We start from the raw sequence: 23,091 nt of genomic DNA, 5'->3' as shown, positions 1-23,091 counted from the left end.
TTATCAGAAAGGCCTAACTATGTCCCTGTGTTTTAGGCTTGAACTTTAGAGCAGAGTACAGCCCGGGTATCTCTTGAACCTGGTCTGAGGAAGTTTTTTCTGGCCTGCATTTTCTTTGGTACAGACTTAAAGAATTAGAAGAAAAGTCAAGAAAGTGGGAGTCCAGATCAGAAGATGCACACCTTATAAGCTGTCTGCAAGACAAATTAAGTGAGAAAGAAGAGATTATCAAGCAGTTGGCAGTAAGAATTCCTTTTATATGTACATACATATTTTGCAATCTGTTGGAAGGTTCTGTTCAGTGTTTCACACATTGCTTCAGACTCATACTTTCTGTTCTGGAATACTTTGACAAATACATGTTTCCATACCAACTTCCAACAAAAGGATGTTTCCATACATATAACTTTCTCTCCTCTCAGGAAGGAAGAAAATGTCAGCATTCACATTTAGCCAACAATGAATCTTACAGGAATCGATCATTTTCTTTCAACCCTAATAGAGGATGCTCAACTCCTTCCATGAAGGTAAGATGGGCAATGCAATTAAAATTGCAAATCATGATATTTTATTGTTACACAATAATCAGGATAATAAAGGTCCTATGAATTTTTTTATAATACTGTTATTCAGTAGAAGTCCAGTAAGCCAGCCTACAGTCAGTTTCTGAGCATAACATAAATTCAGGAGTATATATGCACAAAGTCTTTAAGCAGATATAAAACACTAGAACTCCAAGGCCATCAGTCTTCTGCTGGGATAAGCACAGCCATTGCTTGCAGCTTTGGGAGTTGCTATTTTGGATATTGCATGCATCAAGGAAAATTATTAATTGTGTTTTGGCTGCCCAGGATTTGCCCTTTGTCATTCCAGTCCTTCTGTATGAGACCATCTATAAGTAGTCATGGCAAGAAGGTAGGTCAAGTTGGTGGAAAACACCTAAATGAGCTCTGCAAAGCTACCTAAACCATCAAATACACAAGTTTTCATTAGATTACTTAATCTGTGGACCCTCACAGCATGCCCTCAGAATTTATTTTAAATACCTTCAGAAAAAGACGGGAATATTCATTTTTGGGTGCTCCTCTCAAGGAATGTGGGAATGAGGTATTGTTGAGGTTTTATAGTATAAAGTGTAAAAAGACGTGTGTGTAATGAAGCTTTCTGTCACAATACAAAACAGAAGAAGAAAACAACTGAGGCGCCCAGTCGTGTTGTCAGTGTGCCGAATTTAGCTTCCTACGCAAAGAGCTTTTTGAGCTGTGACTTGAGATCAAAAAGAAGTGCTCCTCAAATAACAAAATCTACGAGCTTAGACCGGAGTCCTGGCTGCCTCAGGGTGGGCTTTCCATCAGCACAGTCCTCAGACAGCAGTGCTGCCACAAGGTATTTGTCCATTTTGCAGTGACTTGTAAGATGACGAATATCATGTATTCAGAATCTTATAGGCAATTCAAACACATTAGACATTTGGAAATAACAATGATCTAAGGTTCCCATCATGCAGTGACCTCCATGTGTTCAATTCTCTGTAGACAGACCCGGAACTTCACTGCAGACGTAGGTTATAATCACTGCCCAGCAAAGCTTATGCTTGCAAACACTTCTAGTACAGAAAAAGAAAGCAGCTGCATGTATTTAACCAAGAATATAGCTAATAGTGAGCATGGCTGTTTAAAATTTTCAGGCACATATCAGTGGTTCTGTTAAGGATGTGTTTTCCTTCTTATTTTTGTTTCCTTGCTTTTACACTTGGCAGATGTAGATGGCATATTTTTATTTTAGGAGATATTTAAATGAATCTAGGCTAATAATTTGGCAAAGGGTTTAGAGATTTAAAAATGTATTAGCAGATACTTAACTAAAAGCTTCTTAGTTTGATGGGTTTTCTCTGAAAAGCTTGAATTTTTCTTCAAATTTATGAGATATTATTTAAACAATGTTCAGTGTTTTATAAACATAACTATCTCTTCAAGAAATAGTTAAAAATATATGTGGTTAACACTACAGGGAACCCTACCGCTACACTTCAGGACAGAGCCAGCTTTCCTACCTCTCTGTTAGTGGAGATAGTTATTCTGTAAATTGTGTGCTAGAGAGTCCTTTCCTTGAAGGCAGATGGTGCTGACTGCTGCCAAGGACAATAACCTGGGACATGGGCTTGGATCCAGTTTGGCAATTCCTACATCTTAATGATAAAAGCATTCTGTGTAATGCCAGATGACTGCCAAGGCAAATCAGATTTGTATGTTAAAGGGAAGCATACAGGGAGGTTACTTCCTTACTCTTAATGAATCCATCATAAGTGAAGTCATATTTGTTACTATAAGCTAAGCAAAATTAATATAAATGTTAAAAAAGAATCCTGAATGCTGAAAAATGAGACTATGGAATAGGATTATCAAGGCCAACTAATACTCAATCTTTCAGTTACAAATAAAACTTCTGCCCAATATTTTCAATGCAGAAGTTGTATTTCATATTTCTGAGAGTGAATTGCAGCTGCCAGCTTCTTAATTTCAAAACTTCCTATTCTTAAAGCATCCTTTTTTTTTTCATTTTTTGAGCTTTCAAGAATTATGTTCAAACATTTCTCCATAGCTGTTCGGCTGTGCTGCACGTTTTCCTTTGTATTACTACCAGTGATGTTAGCCCAGTTACTTGGCTAGGAGAGATCCCACTAGAAACTGTAGCTGGCACCTTTTGGCCTCATATGAGCACAGTTCCATTCATAGCATCCTGAGTTTTTGCAGGAAAAAAAAATTAGATATTGGTAAGACTGTAAGTAAGTGATGCTAATGCTTATTTGTTTGCACAGGGCACATGGCAGTGAGCTACCACAAACCAAAGATGACCAGAAAGAAGACTCTCAGCATCAAGAATGGTTTACTAAATATTTTTCCTTTTAAAGCACACTTCTCAGAATTGCTAGAAAAGCTGCTCCTGTTTTCTTTCAGGGAATGATGATCCAATACATGGTTTAGGAAAAACAGAAAAGTAATTTCCAAATAATTAGGAACAACTGCACTCTTACAGGTAATTGCTATGGAGTTATAGGCATGGATTTCAGAAAAGTGTGGTTTTGTAACAGCCATTGTGAAAAAAGAAGCAATAGGAAAATTGTGCATACTCTTACATGGATAGACTTTTTAACCAGGAGACTATACCACTCCACTGCTAGATTCAATATGCAGTTTGGTCGCTGATACATCCTGTCAATATCACTCCAGCTGAAAAAAAGATCTTGCTTCTCTAAGGGATTTCTGCAGATGTATACATTTGCTTCATCAGCTGTTTAAAATAATTTCTGTATATAATAATGTCATTTTCCAAGTTTTTAATAGGTTTTTGTTACTCTTATTTTAAGCTGTGCAGCATGTGGTATGACTCCGAGAATAGCATGTTTATAGCAGGCTATAATATATTATTATAAAAATACTTTCAGGTTTGTTTTATACACTCTTTTGTATAGTCAGCATTGCAAAGTAATGTTCCTGTTGTACTTCCATACTTGTATCAGCCTGACAAATTAGGATGTTAAGTATGAACATTAAAACTTGTTTGTACATCATCAATTTCTGCTTTGTAAGAGCGCTATGTTATGCTGAAATGTGAGAAACACTCAAAGAGTTCCAGATTTATGGGCACTGTATATTTGTACATTTTACCTCAGTACTGTTCTTATGTCCATGTAAATGCACAGCAGGTGAATGAACATACTCATTACCGGGAGGGAAGAAGAAATGAAGATATAAACCCTCTGGTAGGGAACTGTGCAGCCAGCAGCTTAGTGTTTATGACAGGACTGTTCATCCTCAACAGCTGTATAATTTGAATCCCCATTTCATTTCAGCTAGCAGGGCCCAGCTATGTAGCGATAAGGGGAAATGGGTTTAAACTAAAACAGGGGAAGCTTAGATTAGATAAGGAAAAAGTTCTCTACTGTGAGGGTGGTGAGGCACTGGAATGGGTTGCCCAGGGAAGTTGTGAATGCTCCATCCCTGGCAGTGTTCAAAGTCAGACTGGACAGAGCCTTGCGTGACATGGTCTAGTGTGAGGTGTCCCTGCCATGGCAGGGAGGATGGAACTAGATGTTCTTAAGGTCCTTTTCAATCCAAATCATTCTATGTGTAAGAAATTTCACATGTTCAAAGAGGGACACCTCCAGCCTAATCTTCTTACAGCAAACAGCCAGATGTAAGCACTTACTACAAAACAGCCACTGCACCTCAGTGGTGGTGAAAAGGTGCCAGAAGGGCAGAATGCTTATACAGACCAATGCTTTCATCCCAGTGTCTAGGATTTTTTCCAAGATGAACTGCTTGGTTTGGAAGGAGACTTTGGAATCAGATTTTTCAAAAAGACACGTTTTATACATGTCATCAAGAAGGGAACAGACAGGTATACAGTAACACCCAGGAGTACCTGGGTGTTTCTGAGGATCAGAAATGCATAAGGCTAAGTTTTTTGGTTAGAATTTTCATCCACTCTGCCCTAAATACTTTTAATGCACACTGGAAAGCTCAGTGCACAATTACTAACTCTAATTTCCAGCATTACAATAGTTAACTGTCCCCACCAAAAAAGTGACCTTAGAAAGTGGCTTTTTTGGCTATGTGGAGGAATGAAGCTCGTTGCCTAGTAATAGAGTCAGAACTCTTTTGCTGTTTCTATCTCCAAAAACGTGGTTTGGGCTACATTTAGATTATTAAATAGTGCATCACAGTAACCGCCAATTCTGGAGACTGGACAGCACTGATGACCCAACAACCACAATGAGTGACCTTTATTTTGGGGGTAGGTATTTTGGACCATCTCTACACCAGCCTGACAAGACAAACACCAGTAACACTGGGCCTGCATTACATACTCCCCCAGGGTGCATTTTGCAGTTTCATTTCATACTGTAAGAACCAAACTTGTATATCCTAAGACCCCTTCATGAGTTGAGCAAAAGTCCAGCAGAGATGGATGATCCACTATAAAAGGTACACTCCTGATCTGACCTAGATAGAGACATCCTAAGGGTGCTTCTACAGTGGTATTTACAGATAATCACTGCATCATAAAACATTAAAATCTTCCAGCTGAACCAAACAGTAATGTGGGCATGTCTTTTCAGCACACCAGCAAAGACGCAGTTAGGGGCCACCCTTGCTAGAAGGAACAGGATGCATTCTGGAAAAACAGACTTCTGCCAGATAGCATCCTGAATAGCACCTCTGCCTATTTTCCTTTGAAATAGAAAACCAATCCACACGTTTTTTTGGGGGGGAAAAAAAAGGTAATTTATTTCACTTTTTATATTTTTAGTACAAATTCCATTATACAAAAAGCATACAAAGCAAGACCACCACCACTGCTTTGCACAGTTGAAAATACTCAGATATGTAAGATTATGTTTGCTTCATTGGAGCAGGAATGTTGGCAGATGCTTGTTCTAGGTAAGCTAATGGACCCTGAGGCATTTCTGCAGGCTTTTTGTGCTGTACACTAATATCTTCCAGGACCTGCTGCCAGTGTCGCAGTTTACCCAAATGCTTCTGAATTAATGCTTCTTTCCTCTGCAATTCATTTCTTAATTCTGAAACATCCTAGGAATGAAAAAATGCATGTTAGTAAATAGATGGTCTTCAGAAGAAAAACCACCTCGCATACAGAACATGTAATTTTTTTTGCTTGAGTTTTCAAGCTGATCTTACAGGGATTCTAACAATGAGAAGTGTCTAATGAAACAGAGGGAAAGTGCTGTTCATGCACTAGTTCTGCTCCCCTTGGTCATATGTTTCAGACATCATTACTCCCAGCAAAATTTAACCAACTGGTTTGTTTCTTCCCATGAAACTGTCATCCATGTTCCAACACCCCACAGTGCAGCATGCATCTAGCTTCTCCAGGTTCATGGTGAGAGCCATGTTAATGGTCTAGTTCTACCAACTTAAGGTACAGCATCACATTGAGAAACCCAAAATTCAACTGAACAAGGTGACTCACTGTACTGGTGCACAGCTTACCTGATCTAGCACAACACAGGTAATCAATTTAAACATACCTCTTTAATGACTTGCTCCGGCTTCTGGACTGATAGCTGCAGTCTTTTTTGTAGGAAGAAGCATTCAGTTTGTCTTGCAACATCCAGAAATTTCTGGATGCACTGATCAACACCTAAAATAAAGGAACAAAATGGAGCAGATTCCCCCCCCAAAAAAAAATATTAAAACCACTTTTCATAGTATTTTCTAGAAAGAAAATCTGAAGATTTACTAAAATGACATATTTCTAAACCCAGGATGTGCATTAAATCTCTGTATAAAACACTGCTTTGCAAGCATTCAGAACTCTCAAAAAAAGACAGCAACTTTTTCCAAGTTTTAGTATATTTTTGACAATGACAAAGAGTGATAAAATATTTGTGAAACTTGGTTGAATAAAGAAACCATTTCAGGCTGAATGAAAGGGTCTCAAATATGGCCCAGCTTGAGGCCATTTCTTCTATGCCTTGTTACTTGAGAGAAGAGACCAACATCCATCTCACTCCTTTCAGGTAGTTGTGTAGAAAGAGAAAAGGTGCCCCCTGAGGCTCCTTGTCTCCAGAAAAAAACCCGGTCCTTCAGCCGTTCCTCATCACACTTGTGCTCCAGATCCTTCACCAGCTTTGTTGCCCTTCCCTGGCCCTGCTCCAGCACCTCAATGTCTGTCTTGTCGTGCGGGGCCCAGAACTGAACACAGGATTCGAGGTGTGAGCAACCCAAAATTATGTCAGTCGCTGTTCAAAGAAAGAGTAACAACCGAGGTTTTAAACCTCTTTCGGCCTCAAACGACAAGGCACACACACACACACTCCCGGCAAAGCCCAAATGCACCTGCAAACCTTCGTAAGAACCTTTAGGAGGAGTCAGCCCCAGTCCGTGCCCCTCGGTATTCCAGCCCTGCACAACAAAACCGTGGCGTATCCATGGTTTCCGAGCAGCCAAGCGCAGCACCTCGGCACCGCCCGAAAGCCTCCGAGGGCTAAGCCCGGCCCGGCGCGGCGCGGCCGCTGGACACCCACAACCCCGGGGCCTCACCGGTGCGGATCTCCTCCTGGTCTGTGCCGTTCACGTAGTCCTGGCTCACCAGCGAGGCGAAGCAGGCCTGCGAAAGGAGGGAACGCGGAAGTAAGTAGGAGAGCAGCGCCCACCCGCGACCAACCCCAGCCCGGCCCACACACCTCGAAGGACGCTTCCAGCTCGTCCACCAGCGTGTTGTTGGGATTGCGCGGCCCCGTCGGAGGCGGGATGAGGCCTGCCGGGCCGGGCCCACCGGGAGGTCCCGGCGGTGGCGGCGGCCCCGGAGGCTGGTTACCGAACATGCCGCTCAGCGCCCCCGCCATGGCTCAGCGCAGCCGCGCCTGCGCAGAGGGGCGGCAGCAACGGGCGGGACCCGCGCCGCCTCAGCGTCCAGAGTCGGTACCTCACCGCGGAGCGCGTTACACGGCAAAGAGAGGCAGCAGGGAAAGCGCAGCCGTGCTGCGCAGCTGGACACTGCTTCCCCAGCCTCTGCCGGATCCCAGCCCCGTCAGCACTCCTTCAGCACCTATTGCACACCAGCGTTTCGGAACAAATACCACCAAATTCTCAAGAACACATCACCTCACGCGGCAATTGCTAAGAGTTCGATGTTTGAACTGATTCTGGGAATACCATCCCTGCTTGGAGCCTCCCAGGCTCACACCAGTAGAAGGAAAGCAGCAGAATGACAAAAATCATGGAGGATGAACACCAAACATTAACCTGCACTCATTAGCTTTTGTAAAACAGTTACAATATACACTTGTGTTGGCACTTGCTTAAGACCCATTACACACTTTAGCCCTGAAGCCAGGCTAGCCACACCAATTTCAACAGCCCGTCATTTCTACCCCAACACACACCAACAGCAGTTTTAGTTAAAAGTTAAAATGCTAGAACATTTTTATCAACCCCTTTGTAGTTTCACCTGTGTTTCACCCCAGACAGAGGCACAGCTACGATCACCATCATTAATCCTCTCACTCAAAACACACACCCAAGTAAAAGATTTATTGTTTGCAGTAATTATGCTTATGTCACATATAAAATAGGGCAGATGCTATCCATCATTGTGTTTTGATACCAAATATCTCAATAGTTCAAACTATATTTTAAGCTGCATAATAGGAGATAACAAATCTCAAAGGTGAGATATTCTTACTCAAGTAATGGTTTATAAAATGCATTTGTAGTTTGTTGCCGTAGTGAAAATATTCTTGGGCTATTCGTTTCTGAAAAATACTTTTCCAGATATTTTTCTTATGGCAGAGTGGATGATTTAGAATAAGTATTTTATGTGGTATTGTGACTATCTTGGCTCAGTCGAGCTGCAAACTCCACCAGCGTTCTTGTAGGCCGCCCTGCCATGCCCTTTCGAAGGTAGGGCACCTCATCTTTATTTGACATCACACCAGCTATGTCTAGATGAGCCCAGTGGGAGGCAGTCACGAATTCCTTCAGGAATGCAGCAGCTGTGCATGCTCCTCCAGCTCTGTAGGAAGCAACGAAACCGTGTTGTTTCTAACGCAACACCAACAGCACGAACATGAAAGGACTTCACTGAAGGGAAGGGGCACATGAAGGATACTGATACAACTCACCTGCTGTACTTGCCAACGTTACTCAAATCTGCAAGAGGAGAGTCTGTTACTTGTTTTGTGTAGTGTTGAAAAAGAGGCATTCTCCAAACTCTGTCTCCTGTCACGACGCTGGCCTGAAACAGAGACACTGACAGCTTACGCAAATTTTTCTTTTATTTTTTTGAACCGCATTGATAAGCCCCAGTATCATGTGTCCTTATTTTTGTTTAGCTTTGATTAGTCCAAAAAAATCAAAAATCTTTAGCCCAATATAGTATTAGTGTTTTGGGAAAATATTGCAAAATGAAACAGTGTATTTCAAAAGTAGCAAATCCTACTTTTTTGGGGTACTTTAGTGTTAGTCAAAAGCCAAAAATCTAAAGACTGGGGTTTGCGGTTGGGTGTTTTTCCATCCCCCCCCCCCCCCCCCGCCCCATCTGCCCTTCAGAGGCTTCCTTTAGCCATCACATTTCTGTCACTCACGAGGCCCCTCTGAATTTTGGTCTCAGTGTTGTTAAGCACGATCAGTTCTCTTTTTAACATGAATGAATCAGAGAATGGTTTGGGGTGGAAAGGTCCTTAAGATCATCTAGTTCCAACCCCCCTGCCGTGAGCAGAGACACCTCACACTATACCATGTCACCCAAGGCCCTGTTCAACCTGGCCTTGAACACCACCAGGAATGGAGCATTTACCACTTCTACCAATTCCTTTCAGTAAGCCAGAGCTTATGCATATGCAGTTAAGTTGTCCGAACATGCAAATCCTCAAGATCATGTGCATGCTGTTTGCTGTATGATATAAAACCTCAAAAAGGATCTAGTAATTCATAGTAAAAATTATTTTCAATTTTGGTATAGTACTAACACCATTCCTACCAGATTTCAAAATGTAATAATATATCTTTTAGATTCACATAAAATAAGACTTTCAGTAATGCATTAACTTTTCAGTAACAGCTATTACTGAATTACTACGATTTAACAGTGCAGCTTACCTACCTCATAAAGGTGATTCCAAAGCCAAGATGAGTTTGTGAACACTCCAGTTGCAGCTGACCCCAGTGCAATGTCCATGGCACCTACAGAAACACACCTTCATGGTTATACAACAAAGGCAGAAAGTGGACCTGAGCTATTCCTCTGCATCCTGACTCCTCACAGAATTTTCCAGTTTTAATTCTGAACTCTGCAAGAACTAAAGATTTTAGTATACCTGCATTTCTAAAAGTTTATTGTGAAAATACAAGGGAGTGAACATTTTGCAATTTAGAGACCTCTAAAATTTCCGAGCTGATACTTTCCTTTTGTGAATTTCACTTGCATAGATACTAACCCATGCCTACACCAGAGGGATTACACACGTATTTATTTGATGCCGCAGAACTGTTTCTGTAATGCCAACACTCAATTCTCAGCAAGATTAAATAAAAAAGAAGAAAAAATGTAGTTTAACAACACGGTACGTCAGAGAAATTTCTAGAGGAGCTCTTCTCCTTGTGCTTGGTGCCCAAGGATTTCAAATACAGAATAATCTATAGTGGGAGTAAACTTCTATCATGCCCTTTATATGATAATACTTTTATATAAGCAAATGATCTTAAAATCATCTTCCCTTCTGTCTAGTTAAATTTTCCACAGAATATGAACTGAATAAGTGGATGGAACATCATTTAAAGCACTAGGAGAGAATATATAGAAAAATAATGATTTTGCTTAGTGTATTCATTAAGCAACACAGTAGACTCCTGTCTGAACTCCTCTTCCATATTTGCTCTTATTTCAGCTACAGCTGCTCCTGGGTAGTTCATGAGATAAATATACAATGATGGTTTTAAATTTGAATTATAACCTCATTCATATACAGCTGTAGAGATGAAACAATTAAAGAACATGTTATTATGCCTGAAAGTGTGCAAATGACACATAAAATAAGAGATACTTCAGTCAAACGAATTCTTAGGAGCATGATAATAACTCTATTTTATTATCTAGAATCATGGAGACCTGAGCTAGCTCACATGATGGAAGAGCTGGTGCAGGCTAGGTCAGAGCTCAAGCACTCAGGAAGCCCTTCACAAAGAAGCTATTTTGACTCCAGTATGGCCAGTGCCATATGGATACTACACCAGTATCTCTGCCTCACATGGTCCCAGAAGCTGGGAAGGCTTAACTCAGAAATGGAAGCACTGGGAAACATTGTGCAGAAACATCCAAGTCTGCATAGGTTTTCCTGCTCAATTCCAGCTCAGCTGGGCCAGCCCAAGTCCATCTGTGTTGCTACATGCCAATACTCCCCCCAGTCCTGGAGACACTGTACAAGTTGTTAGAGCATAAGCTGTGCTAGTTGCTGTTCTAAAACAGGTAAAATCATCTCAGTTGCTTTTGAATTTAGGTTGACTTTATCTACACGCTGTTAACTAATCCACAGCCCAATTAATAACAGTAACAAAGAACTGACTTACAAAATGAGCAGGGGAGGAAGACTGCTTACCTGTTAGTGTTGCAGCATTCAGAATAGCCCTTGCATTAAAACTGTGGGCATAACAGAGAGCATCAGCTAGCAGCAGTCTTCCTTCTGCATCTGTGTTATCTACCTTCAGGCGCAAAATTAGTAAAAATAGATTAACTATCGAAAACATCCCTTTCATTGACTTATTTCTTACATGGTATCTTAAATAGCTGTCAGATTATAAATGCACTGTGAAAAAATGGCAGGTCAGCCAAAATTTATTCAAAAAAAGAAAAGAAAAAGGAAAAAGACAGTATCAATTTAAAGTTACAAAATAAAAGTGTATCTGTAGCTGAGGCCAGATGACCTTTCAGCACTACAGCCTCCTTTGCACAGGTCTCTGTGCCCCAGAAGAGCCTAGAGATGTGCTCCAGTGGAGCCCAGAAGCTGCTTCAGAGCACACACAGAGATCTGGCCCATGGAAATCACAGCTGAGGAGGACCATCTACCATGGAGCAGCACAGGTGAATGCCTGGAAAAAGCTCCTTGTTATGCTGCTTTCCTGCTTTGGAGCTTGAAATTTTTCCCCTCTGAAAAACAAAAATCAGTAGCCCCCTTGTTCCTTTCCCCTTTCAGGGAAGACTGATGCTGAATTCTGCAAGACTAATTGCATGGTGTGCTCTGAGCTACTAGCACTTTCCTGCAAATTTCTTCTTCGTGGGGGAATATGGGTCCAGTCTTTTCCTTCAGATCAGGGGGTGACTGAACTCAGTTTTGGGAAAAGAACCTCAGGAAACTGGAAGGTTCAACAAGTCAAAGATGCAGATTCACAGAAATTCAGACACAAATACTGATTAAGCCACCTACTTCGGCACAAAATCAGTTATCCATCGCACAGTGACTTGCAGTACCATTTAATCTATTAAATGAGTATGGAACTTCTTGGATTAAATATGAAATATGCATTCTGGGGTACTGATTTGGTAACCAACAGCCCATGACTCAGAGTTCTGATTGTCCCAAGGAGCTTGGCACTGTAAAGGCCTAGGTTATGTGACCAGGGAACTAATACTCTAATGTCTTACTGCAGATAGGAGGGAAGTGTCCTGAAGGGTCACTGGAAGCAATTAATGTTCTTCACATGGACAGAGAACCTGTATTTATGAGCACTGTGACAACCTCTTGTGCTAAAACAAGATTTTCTAGCATGTGCAGTAAACGACTGCACTTTTCAGCTTTTCCTAGCAACTTATAAAATTTGTCTCATCTCTTCAATCTATTTAGATTTGAAAGAATCCTATGACAACAATTTCTAATTGATAACATGCTGCTTACATTTTTAAGAACAGTATACTTGTGCTGCTTATCTTCCTAAAGGGTCTTTTCAAACATGTCCTCTGACTGCAGTCATAACTTGATTGGTTAAACCAATTCTCTAGAAGTATTTAAAACCCAAGTTTCACATACATACCTGTATTGTTTTTCCATTCTTGGCTCTAACTACATCCCCAGGCTTGTTTGCCTTGCCACTGGGCATATTTTCACAGAGGGGTGCCAAACCTCAGAGAGAAAAAGAAAAATGAATTACTAGTTTCTTTCTCAGAAAAGACATAGAAAAAACACTTAGAACCACCCCCCCACCCCCCCTTAAGGAAACAGTACTATTCTCATCTTGAATTCATGCTCAAAAATCCAAATTTTCCAGGTTACTAAAAGACACATGGTCCAGTTTTCAATCAGGGAATTCCTCTACATGCTGCACCACCACGTTCTCCCACCTACACTATTTTGCCACAAGGATTTACTTCTACTTTATGCCTGGACTAGTGAGATCAGAGGAGCAACAAATATTATCTCACATTTTCCATATATATATCATTAGTCACATGTAAAGAGATTTCTTCCTGAAATTAAAAACTTCTCAGACTAATACTGACCCATTCAAGCTCTGCTCATTGAAATTACACATTGTATAATGTCAAGGGAGGGGTCCAAGGTCCCACCATAGGACTACAGCCATAAGAAAAGCAAACAGATGAACAAAAGAGAGGGTCAGCCTCAAAGCCCCAGTTATGAATGGGATAATGGGATGAAAGGCACTCCACCATTCTCACGGAAAACCTGCTCCTGGCACAAGGAATAAGCGAACTGAAGGCCACCACTTTTCAGTGGAATTGCATACACTTTTGCTCCACTGATTCTGCCCTTCCCAGTGCATTCTTTAGGCGAGGAATGGCGTGAGGGTGGGTTTTGCTGCCCTCTACTGGCTGAAGAATGAAAGTGACGAAATTACTAGTGCCCTGTAAATCAAGGTTGTCAAACATAAAACTTATCCTAGAATGGATTACGGGTCGTCCCCAGCTTGTTTTACCACGGTTCCTGAATCAGCTCATTTAATTTTAGCTGTGCAACATTTCTGCAGGAAAAGTAAGCACTGCTCGTCCTTAAAAGTACTGGTTTGGGTTGGTTGGTTTAGATTTCTGCTGAGCTACTCACCCAATGAAACAAAAACTGATCTCTGTTCCTGTTCAGCTGTGGTACATGCCCACCGAACACCTTTTCACTTCTAATTGCTTTTAAAGATCTCCAGACTCCTTCTTGGAATGAAGGATCAGGACTTACGAAAAACTCATTGAAAGTAAGTTTATTGACAACCATTTCTCTCTTAAGATGTAAAAATCAGGCTTTCACAATTTTAATTTGGTGTTGCAGTACTTTATTCAAGCAAAGCCAGTAACTGTGCAAAGCAAGCAAAAAGAGAAGAGAGGCTGAACAGGGAATGAGAGCAGTCAGTCTGCAAGAGGCCAGGACATTTCTGTAAGATCATAACCAGTACTCATACTAGAACTTTAGTGTTTAAACAAAATCTTATAAAATTCAGATTTCTGGCTTCTCACGTACATACACACACTTACCGATTATGTTAAGAGGGAGATTTAAAGCTGCTGCTGTCACAACGGCTGAGCAGACAGTCGCTGCCCCTCCCATATCTGCTCTCATAGCATCCATACCCGATGACGGCTTCAGTGAAATGCCACCACTGCAACACACAGCACAAGTACCATCAACATGGAGGAGTTTCATGTTGCATACGTTGAGAATATTCTGCCCATCAGTATGTTTCAGCAGCAAGCATTAGGAAATGCTAGACTTGTGTTCTCAACCTGCCACCCCCTAGTAAGCATATTGAAAGCAAGGCAGTGAGGGGCTCCTTTCTGATCATGTATCTCCCTGACTTGTTTTCTCGTAGTTAGGACACCATAAAAATCTGCAGTGGACTAACTCAGTGGTCTTCAGACTAACAGAAGAGCACAAAACCAGAACAAAATAGTACACCTGGTAAAATCATCATATGGAAGGGGAACAGACTGACAAATTCTTCAGTAGCTACGTGACATGAAAAGCTATCATAAGGAATAGCTGCAATGCATGAGCTATTTTCTCTTTCCCTAAGCATGACCTAGGTGTCCTGTGACAGACTGCAACTCTAAACATATACATTCTTCATCCAGAGGTTTGCTCAGGCCAAGAAAAAAAGTAGCACATTCTTCATCTTCTTTCCCCCAAAAATTCCATTTTCCCCTTACAATACGAGAGTATATCAGTTCCTACTTTGTTCAACCACTCAAGCTTGTCTTATTACCAGGCAAAGCAGCACAATCTACTATAAAAGGCAAGTTCATTGGAATGGCATTGGAAGATGTGCTGAGCATCTACCTATACAACATGAATAGCAGGAAGGCATTTCCCACCTTTAGTCACCAGAATATTAGCACACGTACCTGTCAAATGTAACTCCTTTTCCTACAAACACCAGCGGGTGGTCACTTGCATTAGCACCACCCGAATAGTGAATCTCCAGAAAGATGGGAGGCTCAGCCGAGCCCTTAGCAACACTCAGGAAGGCTCCCATCTGCTGCGTCACAATCCAAGACTCTGGTCTGGAACAGAAATACGTATTTTTTTTTATGTAATTTTAATAATTTTAATTTTGTAATTGGACACCTTAACCAAGGTGACTTTGTTTATTTTTAAAATACCACAATCCTTGACGGTTTCTTTCTATTAATTTCAGTTTAGTTATTTGGGAAACTGTGGTGTAAATCAACCATTATTGTTTTGTGAAACTGAAAAATACTTCCTCAGAGTTGCTGCTTGGCAATTTTTTTTTGCCTTGTCTAAAAACCCAACTGACCAACAAAACAAACAACAGCTCCTCTGTACTTTCTGTGTCAGAAAGTATCAAACTGCCACTTGCCCATGAGGCTGTGGTCTCTGAGGGCATGTGAAGTAACAATACTGCAGCAGGTTACAGTTTAGCTTTCTGTCCATAGCTAACCATCTTGATAGCAAAGTTGACTTCCCTTGGTCTTCTGCTTTTCAACAGAACAGCCTCCAACACTTGCACAACCCGTTAACCCATTTCCACCAAAGAGCAGCAACTAGTAATTCAGAGGCAGGAAGTGTTAGCTGTGCAAATTCAACTGCAAGGGCTTTCACGGCTCCACCTCAACATTTTTAAAAGCTAAAACCCCCTCAAACAACAGTAACAGCAATAAATACAGAATGTTTCATTAACACATCCAAATAAAAAAACAAACAAACAACAACAACCCAGAGAGGGCTGTATAAAGTCTATTTGGGACAAAAACAAAAGGTATTAGAAAAAAGGTACCTAGTATTTGCCCTCTAGTCACTGAGTCTTCACTAAGCTCCCTTTTCCCGCACTTGTGTTAACTAAGCGGTAATCAGCTGCATGACCAATTGACAGTGAATCATTTCACTGTGTCACAGTATCTTGCCTACCCTGCAAACTAGAAGCTCACCTTCTAAAACTGAGAGTAACTTGCAGTCTGGGTGCCCCTCGTACCTCTTCACAACACACTTCTGCTTTTGTCATTTGAAGCGGCAAAGAGAAAATGAGAGCCCACTACAGACCTGAATAACCTCAAAGGTATCTTACCCTACAGAGGAATCATTTTTTGGATTTTACCTTATATGGACCTTCACATTGCTGAAACTTTTGAGCTTCTGTTCAATATGTTCAGCAAATTTTATTGGAGTGATGTAATTAGCTGGAGCCTCCATAAGGTACCGAGCGAGGTTCTGACCCTCAGCATAGAGAACACCTTTTTGCCAGGCTTCGCTTTCAGCACTAAACAAAAACATAATAATAATCAGGATTGGAAACATTTGCAAAAGTAAAATGTTGTCAGTATCCATCTGTTCTCTCCTGTATGAAAATACAACAACATTAAATCAGGGCAATTAAGAACGTCACAGTAATCTTAGTACAAGGAATTTAGTATGAATTCCAAGGGACGTCTAGTGTAGAACTCATCTCTGGTGCTAGTCTGTGCCAAATGCTTCACAGAAAGCCAGAAGAATCCTACAGCAGACAGATGTAAAATTCTCTAACATATTAGGCCTCTTCAAATCCTCACTAGTCAGAGATTGGTTTAAATCCTTAAGCACAAGGTTTAATACCTGTTCCAAAATTTGTAATCACACTAATTGTAACAGCCCTGGATGTTTTTATTTACCACATAAAGCCTCCAAGTCTGTTTTACACTTTACTGAGATATGATTATGTGATATGAGTGGAATTTGGATCTCCTTTCACAGTGCACTCAAGGCATCTCCCTAACAAATGGCAGAACAAACATCCAAAGAGCTGCCTGTACAGGAAATTGAGATGTCCCTCTAGCTACTCTGCAACACTGCCAGAACAAAACTTCCCATTTTACTGAGACAGAAGTGACTTACTTGGTTAAAAGATAGCACAGCACAGAGCATTAAGCTGGATTCCACCTCTCAAAAAAGCAACACAGTGAAGAATACAGAATGAATACAGAAACATTGCCTGGATATGGAGGGAGAGAATCAAGAGACCAAATGTCTCAAAGTGGGAAAGGCAATAAGAGGACCTCAAGAGGTAAATCATCAGCAAAAGGAAGATCAGAAATAATGTTGTTCCCTTGCTAAATGGGGCAGACAACCTCGTGAAAACTGAGATGACTGAAGTTTTCAATGCCTGCCTTAATTATTAAGGTCTGCTTCCAGATTCCCCAGTTCTTCATGCTTAGTAACAGAGCCTAGGGAAGAAAGGTACTACCCATGGCAGAGAAAGATAGACTTAGGACTGCTTAAGGAAGCTGGACATTCAGGAGTCCTTGATATCAGGCAACATGTATCCAAGAGTGCTGAGGGAGCAGGCTGGCATCATTACAAGGCTGGTCTCTTTCAGTCTGAAATGTCATGGTGACTGAATGTGGTCCCCAACGACTGGAGAAGGACAAATCCCAATCTTTAAGAATGGCAAGAAGGATATAGGAAACTACAAGGCAGTAATCCTAGACTAATCCCCTAAAGGTGCATGGAGAGAGTAATCTTGGAAGCCATTTCCAGGTACATGAAGGACAAGATGGTCACTGAGAACAGTCATAAATTTGGTTTGGGTAAATCATGCCTGGCCAACTTGCCTGACTTATGGTGAGAGGGTTGGCACAAAGAACCACAGTGGATGTCTTTTATCTTGGCTTTAACAAGGTTTTCACATAGAATCCTTGCAGACAAACGGAGAAAACATGATCTGGAGGGATAGACTATAAAATGCGTGAGACACTGGAAGAACTGTTGGGCTCAGAAGGTAAGAGACAACAGTTGAATGGTCTAGCTGGCAGTCAGTCATGTGGTGCTCCCCAGGAGCTGATACTGAGGCTGATACCTTCATCAACAACTTGGACAATGGAAACTACCCTTGGAAATTCACGGACAGCATGGCACTGCAGGGAGCAGCTGCAATGGAGAGGGTAGGGCCACCATTCACGGGGGCCTTGCCAAGCTGGAGGAATGCATCAGGGGAACACCATGAAGTTTAACAAAGACTGGTGTAAAGTCCTGCACCTGGGACAGAACAACTCTGTGCAAGTCAGGCTGGACACTGACTACAACTAAGGCAGAAAGCAACGCTGCAGAAAAGAACCTGGGGATCCCGGTGGACAAGTTGAATAGGAGTAAGCAGCGCATTACTCTGGTGACAAAGGCCAACCATGTACTGTGCTGGATTAGAGCTTAGCCAGCACATTAAGGGCAATAATTATTTACCTCCTTGGCATTTGTGAGGCTGCACCGAGCTATGTCCACTTTTGAGTTCCTGAATACAAAACCAATACTGATAAACTGGAGAAAGGACAAAGACTAAGAAGGGTAGAGAGCTGGAACACATGGCACATGAGAAGCTAAGAGAATTGGGGTTGCTTCACCTAGAGAAAAATTTAGGAAAGATCTAATTGCAGTCTTTACCCTTAAATAGGGTTTATAGAGAAGATGAAGACAGACACATCTCAGAACTGCACAGCAAGGGCGTAACTGACAAGGGTCTCAAGATTCAACAAGGGAAACTGCAGCAGGGGATAAAGAAAAACAAAATTCACCATGAGTGTGGTTAAACACTGGAACAGAGGGGCCAGTGAGGCTGTAGAATTTTTGTCTCGGGAGATACTCAAAACTGGACTAAACAAAGGCCTGATCAAGCTTTAAAGTTTTATGCAACTTCCAGGTTATTCCTAATCCAAGCTGCAGCTGGACTAGCTGATCTCCACAGGTCCTTTCCAACCTAAATTATTAGATACAAAAATTACTTGCAGTGTCCTAAGTGGTCATAGGACCACCTATGCTTTCAGGAAAGGTTTATTTACTATAAACTGTCTCCCAAACTATCTGCTGCATTACAAATGGGAAGAGTTGCATGTAGCTTACCAAGACACGCTTAAATTGAGAGGGCATTTTATTTCACTAACTTCTATTCTCCCTATTCTTCCAGGTTTGTGTTTTTCTCATGCATAAACATGCACGGTTTTATAAATAAATAAAACCAGCTTTCCTTTTGTCATCACCTTCCATGAAGCTGAGGAGTAACTACAGGCTTCTTTTTTTGCTTCAGCTCATTATATTCATGCAATCCAAGGACAGCACCTTCTGCAGCTGCTTGAGCATCTCCACAGGGGTCTACTTCAACACAAGCGATCTCCAGATCTTGGATCTGTCTACAGCCAACTGAAAAACACAGTATGGAACTAGTGGGCTGAGTATTGCACAGAACAGCAAAACAGGTCTCTGTGATAATCAATATGACATTTAAAGGGAAAAATAATTTTAACTCAAAATATCCAAGTTGATGGGTAAATCAATTACAAAGATCATTCAGTAGAATGATTAAAAATGCAATGATCATATACTGATAAATTTCAACTAAAATACCACTTGACAGATTATAATGATTAAGACAATTCACAAGAAAAAAGTCCACAGTTGTTCCAATTCCTTTAAACTCAATCTATAGCAAAGAAAAACTCCATCTTCCTCTAGTCCTGCAGATTATAACTATCTGCAATTATCTGCAGGTATCAGAAAATTGTTGTAATTTAGTTTTTTTTCTCTTTTCTTCCAAATGACTTTATACACACTTTTATAAACAAAAATAATATTAAGTTCCATAAATTCTACTTTGTACCCAAATAACTTCACAATGTTTTGGCAGCTGTTAAGACAAGATGAGCTAGCACTCATGGGTGGGTATACATCTGTCATACATGTGACTGACCGCCTGTCATAGATAATAAACTCTGTGGCAAGAACTCTTTTTATTCTTGGTTTATACACTTAGATACAGCAGTCATCCTTGATTAAGATAGAGGCCTCCTCTGTCTATAACAGGTAACACACTGAATCATCCTACTGATGTTCTGAAAGACACCAGTTTATAGTACAAGTATCTGTTACAAAATGGGTAACAAAAGTGATTATGTATGCATACTGAAGAACAGTGTGAGCATAACGTGAATTGGTGGTGCTCTTGGGCTTCACAACAGCAGTGATTAAACAAGTGCCTTTTCACACTGTTCAGGAAAGTTATTTGATTTCAATAACTGCAGTTACCTGACTGCAGATGGATTTACATGCCCTGTAACTCCTTTCTCACTAAGGAAAAAATTTACATGAGTATCAGTGACAAGTAAGTGTATTTAACAAACCACAGAATAGGTTTTTCATTTCAAAACAAAATCATACCTAGACTCATTCTTCAAAAATGGAACTTGCTGCACCACTGCAATAGTTTTATAGACAATGCTTAAGAAAATGTAAGAGCCAACCTGCAACAGCTGCACGAATGTTTTCTTTGCCTTCATTCCAGTTTTCTTGGTCATTTATTCCAGCATTCTTCTTGCCCAAGCCAACTACAACCACACTTGGAAAGTCCTAGATGAAGCCAACACACAAATGGATTCACTTCCCTCATTGGTACAGCCACAGCAGAGTTGCTAAAAAGACCTTACTTGCTAGACCAAGTACTAAACACCTTCAGTACTTTGTTACATACATTTCCTCATTAAGAGTGCCAGCACTGTGCCACCGTGTTACACTCCTCATCATTTGCCACAGGCATGCAACCAGTTCTTCTGTCCAGTTAACAACCCTGTGTATTGCAGCAGATAGGGCTTTATGTTCAACACACAGCAAACCTGATATTTCTAAGGGCAAGTCTAAGAGTCCTTTGAAAGCAGATCCAGCTTTCCAGCTAAAACACAGGCCAGAACTTAGCTGGAGAAGCGTAACCTTTTTTGGTACGCTACTACTCTGCTCAGGGAAATAAAATCGCCTCCAAGGCTAAGCCTATCACCTCAGCTCAAGAGTTGAGCTGGCATGATTTGCCAGGTTACAAACCAAAGCTGCACAGAGGTACATAGCCCCAGAACTCAGGAAAGCAATGCAATGCAGCAGACTAAATGCTTGCCTTATAAACAGCATGCAGTCTGACGGGACTACCTTGTGTTAGAATTGTCATGTCTGGAAGGTCTTTGCACATTCCAGTACACACACTTGCTCCTCCTGCACAGTAGGAGCCAGATCCAGAACTGCTGTGTTTCATTCAGCTCATTCAGTAAGCAGTTATTCAGAGCACACCACCTTTGGAGCAGATTCATTTACATCTTCTCAACCTACAGCACAGTGCAGGGAACATAGGAATACGAAAATGGCCATGCAAATGTTGAAAGCTCCTGTTCTGCAATGCCCCACAAGAACGACACCTTTTGTTGAGAGGTGTGAGGGGGAAGAAAAGCAGAGCATTTATACAAGCACAACAGCGAATGGCTTAAAGTAAGATGCAAGGGCAAACCTCACACATTAGTCAATATATACACAAAAATCCAAAGTTAGTACCTGATGCAAACCATGGAATATGCGTGTTTTTCCTTTCTTCAAAGGTGGTCCACATCTAAGACACAAAAAGATTCTTTCAATAAAAAAGTCCTTTATGCAGTTGTTACAATACTACATTCACCCCACACCCCACAGTGTTTCTCAACAGTTCTGGGACACTTGGCTTGGTGCCAATCCACAGAAAAAGGCAGTTCCTATGAACATTTTGCACATTTCCTTAGCGCCCAGTTTTTCCACAGGAGTTCCCTTCCAAATTGCTTGGCCTGGTAGAAGCAAATACCAGCCTGGGAAGTGCTGTGGATAAAAACACTTAATAACTATAAAAAAGACTGCTCCTATTGGTGTTTGTAGGTATGTAATTTCAGCAGCTGATCATGCACTTACGTGGACACAAGTTCTCTCAGCCTTCCAGACACAAGTCTATCAAAAGCATCTCCTGCACTAGTGAGCTGGGCAGCACCTCCATCCTTTTCACTTGAATAGATCCCCAGAACAAGACCCTAAGAAAGGATACACAGGGATGTAAACAACATGAAATTTAACGACCCATCTAAAAGGCAGCAAGCACATTGTTTGCATCATAGCTACTGCATATACTCAGTTTATGTATTTATCCAACGATGCACAGAGCAACTCTTTGGTAAACCAGGTAACCACAATCAGTAGTACTTCGAAGCGTGAAAAACAGGCACGGTATAACTAAAGACACAATCATATTGCCTACCACGTAGAAAACAAAACCTGTTTCAACCTGTGATTAAAAATACAAAAGAGCAGCTCCCCCAATCATAGCTCTCCAGCGAGGTTCACCCAACTGGAGGGAACAGCAGCTCCTCTCCCGCGGGCCGGCCCCGCAGGGCAAGGCGACCACCTCGGCACCGCAGGTTTTCGAGCTAAAGCCCGGGGCTGGACCTGGGAAGCGCTGGACGACCGGCACGCTCAGCCACGGCTGCGGAACAGCAGGAGGGAGGGAGGAAGGGGCACCTCGCGTCATGGCTGCCCGCTCCCGCCTTGGGTCACCCCGGGCAAGGGGGGGCCCCTGTGCCCCCTCACCTTTCCGCCCGCGGCGCGGCTGCAGCCCCTGCAGGCCAGCGGGAGGTCCCGGCCGAGGCGGCGGGCCGCGCTCCGCACGCCCGGCAGCAGCATGGCACACGGCAACATGCCGGGCCGCCGCACACCGCCTGCCGCCGCGCGCCAGTCGCTTCATCAGCCGGCGCCGAGCGGGGCGGGGCCAGGCGAGGGGAGGTCGGGACGGAGCCGGGAGGCGAGGGTCGGTCACCGGTCGGTGTCTGCGGGGACACGAGCGGTGTTTCGGGATCTAGGTGTGCGCAGGGCTGTGCACCGCAAGGGATGGGGATCGGTCCCACAGGGGATGTTTGCCCTCCTGCTGTGTGTTCCAGGGGAGTGTGCCACAGCGTCGCTTGTGGGCTTGTCACAGACACTAACTGTCCCGGTATGCATACTGAAGATTAAAATGTATGTGTACTGTGCTAACGTACGTGTACCAACTAACGCACCTTCACAGACTGGGTTGGTTTGCTGCCCATCCGGTATCACACCATCTTCCCGGAGTCATGGCGCAGGGTAAAGACTGAGTGAAAGCACCAGCAGAGTCAGAAAAACAGTGAAGTAGGGGAGTGTTATAAACTAGGAATCACTCCTTCTACCTTATTCTAAAATTGACGTGCTTAATGGCATATTCTTTTCTCTGAAATACTCATTACTTGTGAGTCAAGACTGGTTGAATGCTTGTCAAAGTTATGGTACACCCTAAGTAACTTTTCCAC

At 42.1% G+C, this 23,091-nt stretch overlaps 3 protein-coding genes across 8 annotated transcripts in view; 1 reads left to right on the top strand and 2 right to left on the bottom strand.

The window, feature by feature from the left end:
* FAM184B (family with sequence similarity 184 member B) overlaps positions 1 to 3,573 on the top strand; it is a 55,361-nt gene extending 51,788 nt beyond the window's left edge. For 3 of the 6 annotated variants that reach the window (XM_057426632.1, XM_057426631.1, XM_057426630.1), the window contains 4 exons: positions 125 to 242; positions 423 to 527; positions 1,184 to 1,386; positions 2,819 to 3,573. In XM_057426632.1, coding sequence (XP_057282615.1) covers positions 125 to 242; positions 423 to 527; positions 1,184 to 1,386; positions 2,819 to 2,909 — 517 coding nt within the window. In that variant the 3' untranslated portion in view covers positions 2,910 to 3,573. Of the gene's footprint in view, positions 1 to 124; positions 243 to 422; positions 528 to 1,183; positions 1,387 to 2,818 lie in introns of those variants that run through there. The other 3 variants (XM_057426634.1, XR_008974580.1, XR_008974579.1) reach the window with 3 other exon arrangements.
* Positions 3,574 to 5,293: 1,720 nt separating this feature from the next.
* On the bottom strand, positions 5,294 to 7,416 carry MED28 (mediator complex subunit 28). Its single transcript, XM_057426668.1, has 4 exons — positions 7,211 to 7,416; positions 7,068 to 7,134; positions 6,053 to 6,165; positions 5,294 to 5,594 (listed from the first exon to the last, which is right to left on the bottom strand). The coding sequence occupies exons 1-4, from the start codon at positions 7,370 to 7,372 to the stop codon at positions 5,397 to 5,399; spliced, it is 540 nt and encodes a 179-aa protein (XP_057282651.1). The 5' UTR covers positions 7,373 to 7,416; the 3' UTR covers positions 5,294 to 5,396.
* A 629-nt stretch (positions 7,417 to 8,045) lies between these two features.
* LAP3 (leucine aminopeptidase 3) lies at positions 8,046 to 22,511 on the bottom strand. The gene is given in 14 exon segments (XM_057426638.1): positions 8,046 to 8,541; positions 8,651 to 8,763; positions 9,631 to 9,710; positions 11,123 to 11,225; positions 12,552 to 12,640; positions 13,996 to 14,120; positions 14,863 to 15,021; positions 16,074 to 16,235; positions 18,979 to 19,138; positions 20,236 to 20,341; positions 21,305 to 21,359; positions 21,689 to 21,804; positions 22,358 to 22,453; positions 22,455 to 22,511. Coding segments are annotated over 14 exon segments (1,620 nt in total). The 3' UTR covers positions 8,046 to 8,342.
* Positions 22,512 to 23,091: the final 580 nt, after the last annotated feature.

Source organism: Pezoporus wallicus, unplaced genomic scaffold, assembly GCF_028554395.1.
Source record: "Pezoporus wallicus isolate ANWC-B61680 ecotype Strahan unplaced genomic scaffold, APGP_CSIRO_Pwel_v1 scaffold_13239, whole genome shotgun sequence".
NCBI lineage: Eukaryota > Metazoa > Chordata > Aves > Psittaciformes > Psittacidae > Pezoporus > Pezoporus wallicus.
This window is presented reverse-complemented; position numbering and strand designations above follow the sequence as displayed.

Excerpts from the sequence above, each read along its gene's own strand:
- MED28 (XM_057426668.1), bottom strand. The coding sequence starts at position 7,372 with ATGGCGGGGGCGCTGAGCGGCATGTTCGGTAACCAGCCTCCGGGGCCG. Across the intron at positions 7,135-7,210 it reads AGCTGGAAGCGTCCTTCGAG|GCCTGCTTCGCCTCGCTGGT; the intron begins GTGTGTGGGCCG and ends CTCCTTTCGCAG. Across the intron at positions 6,166-7,067 it reads CCAGGAGGAGATCCGCACCG|GTGTTGATCAGTGCATCCAG; the intron begins GTGAGGCCCCGG and ends CCTTTATTTTAG.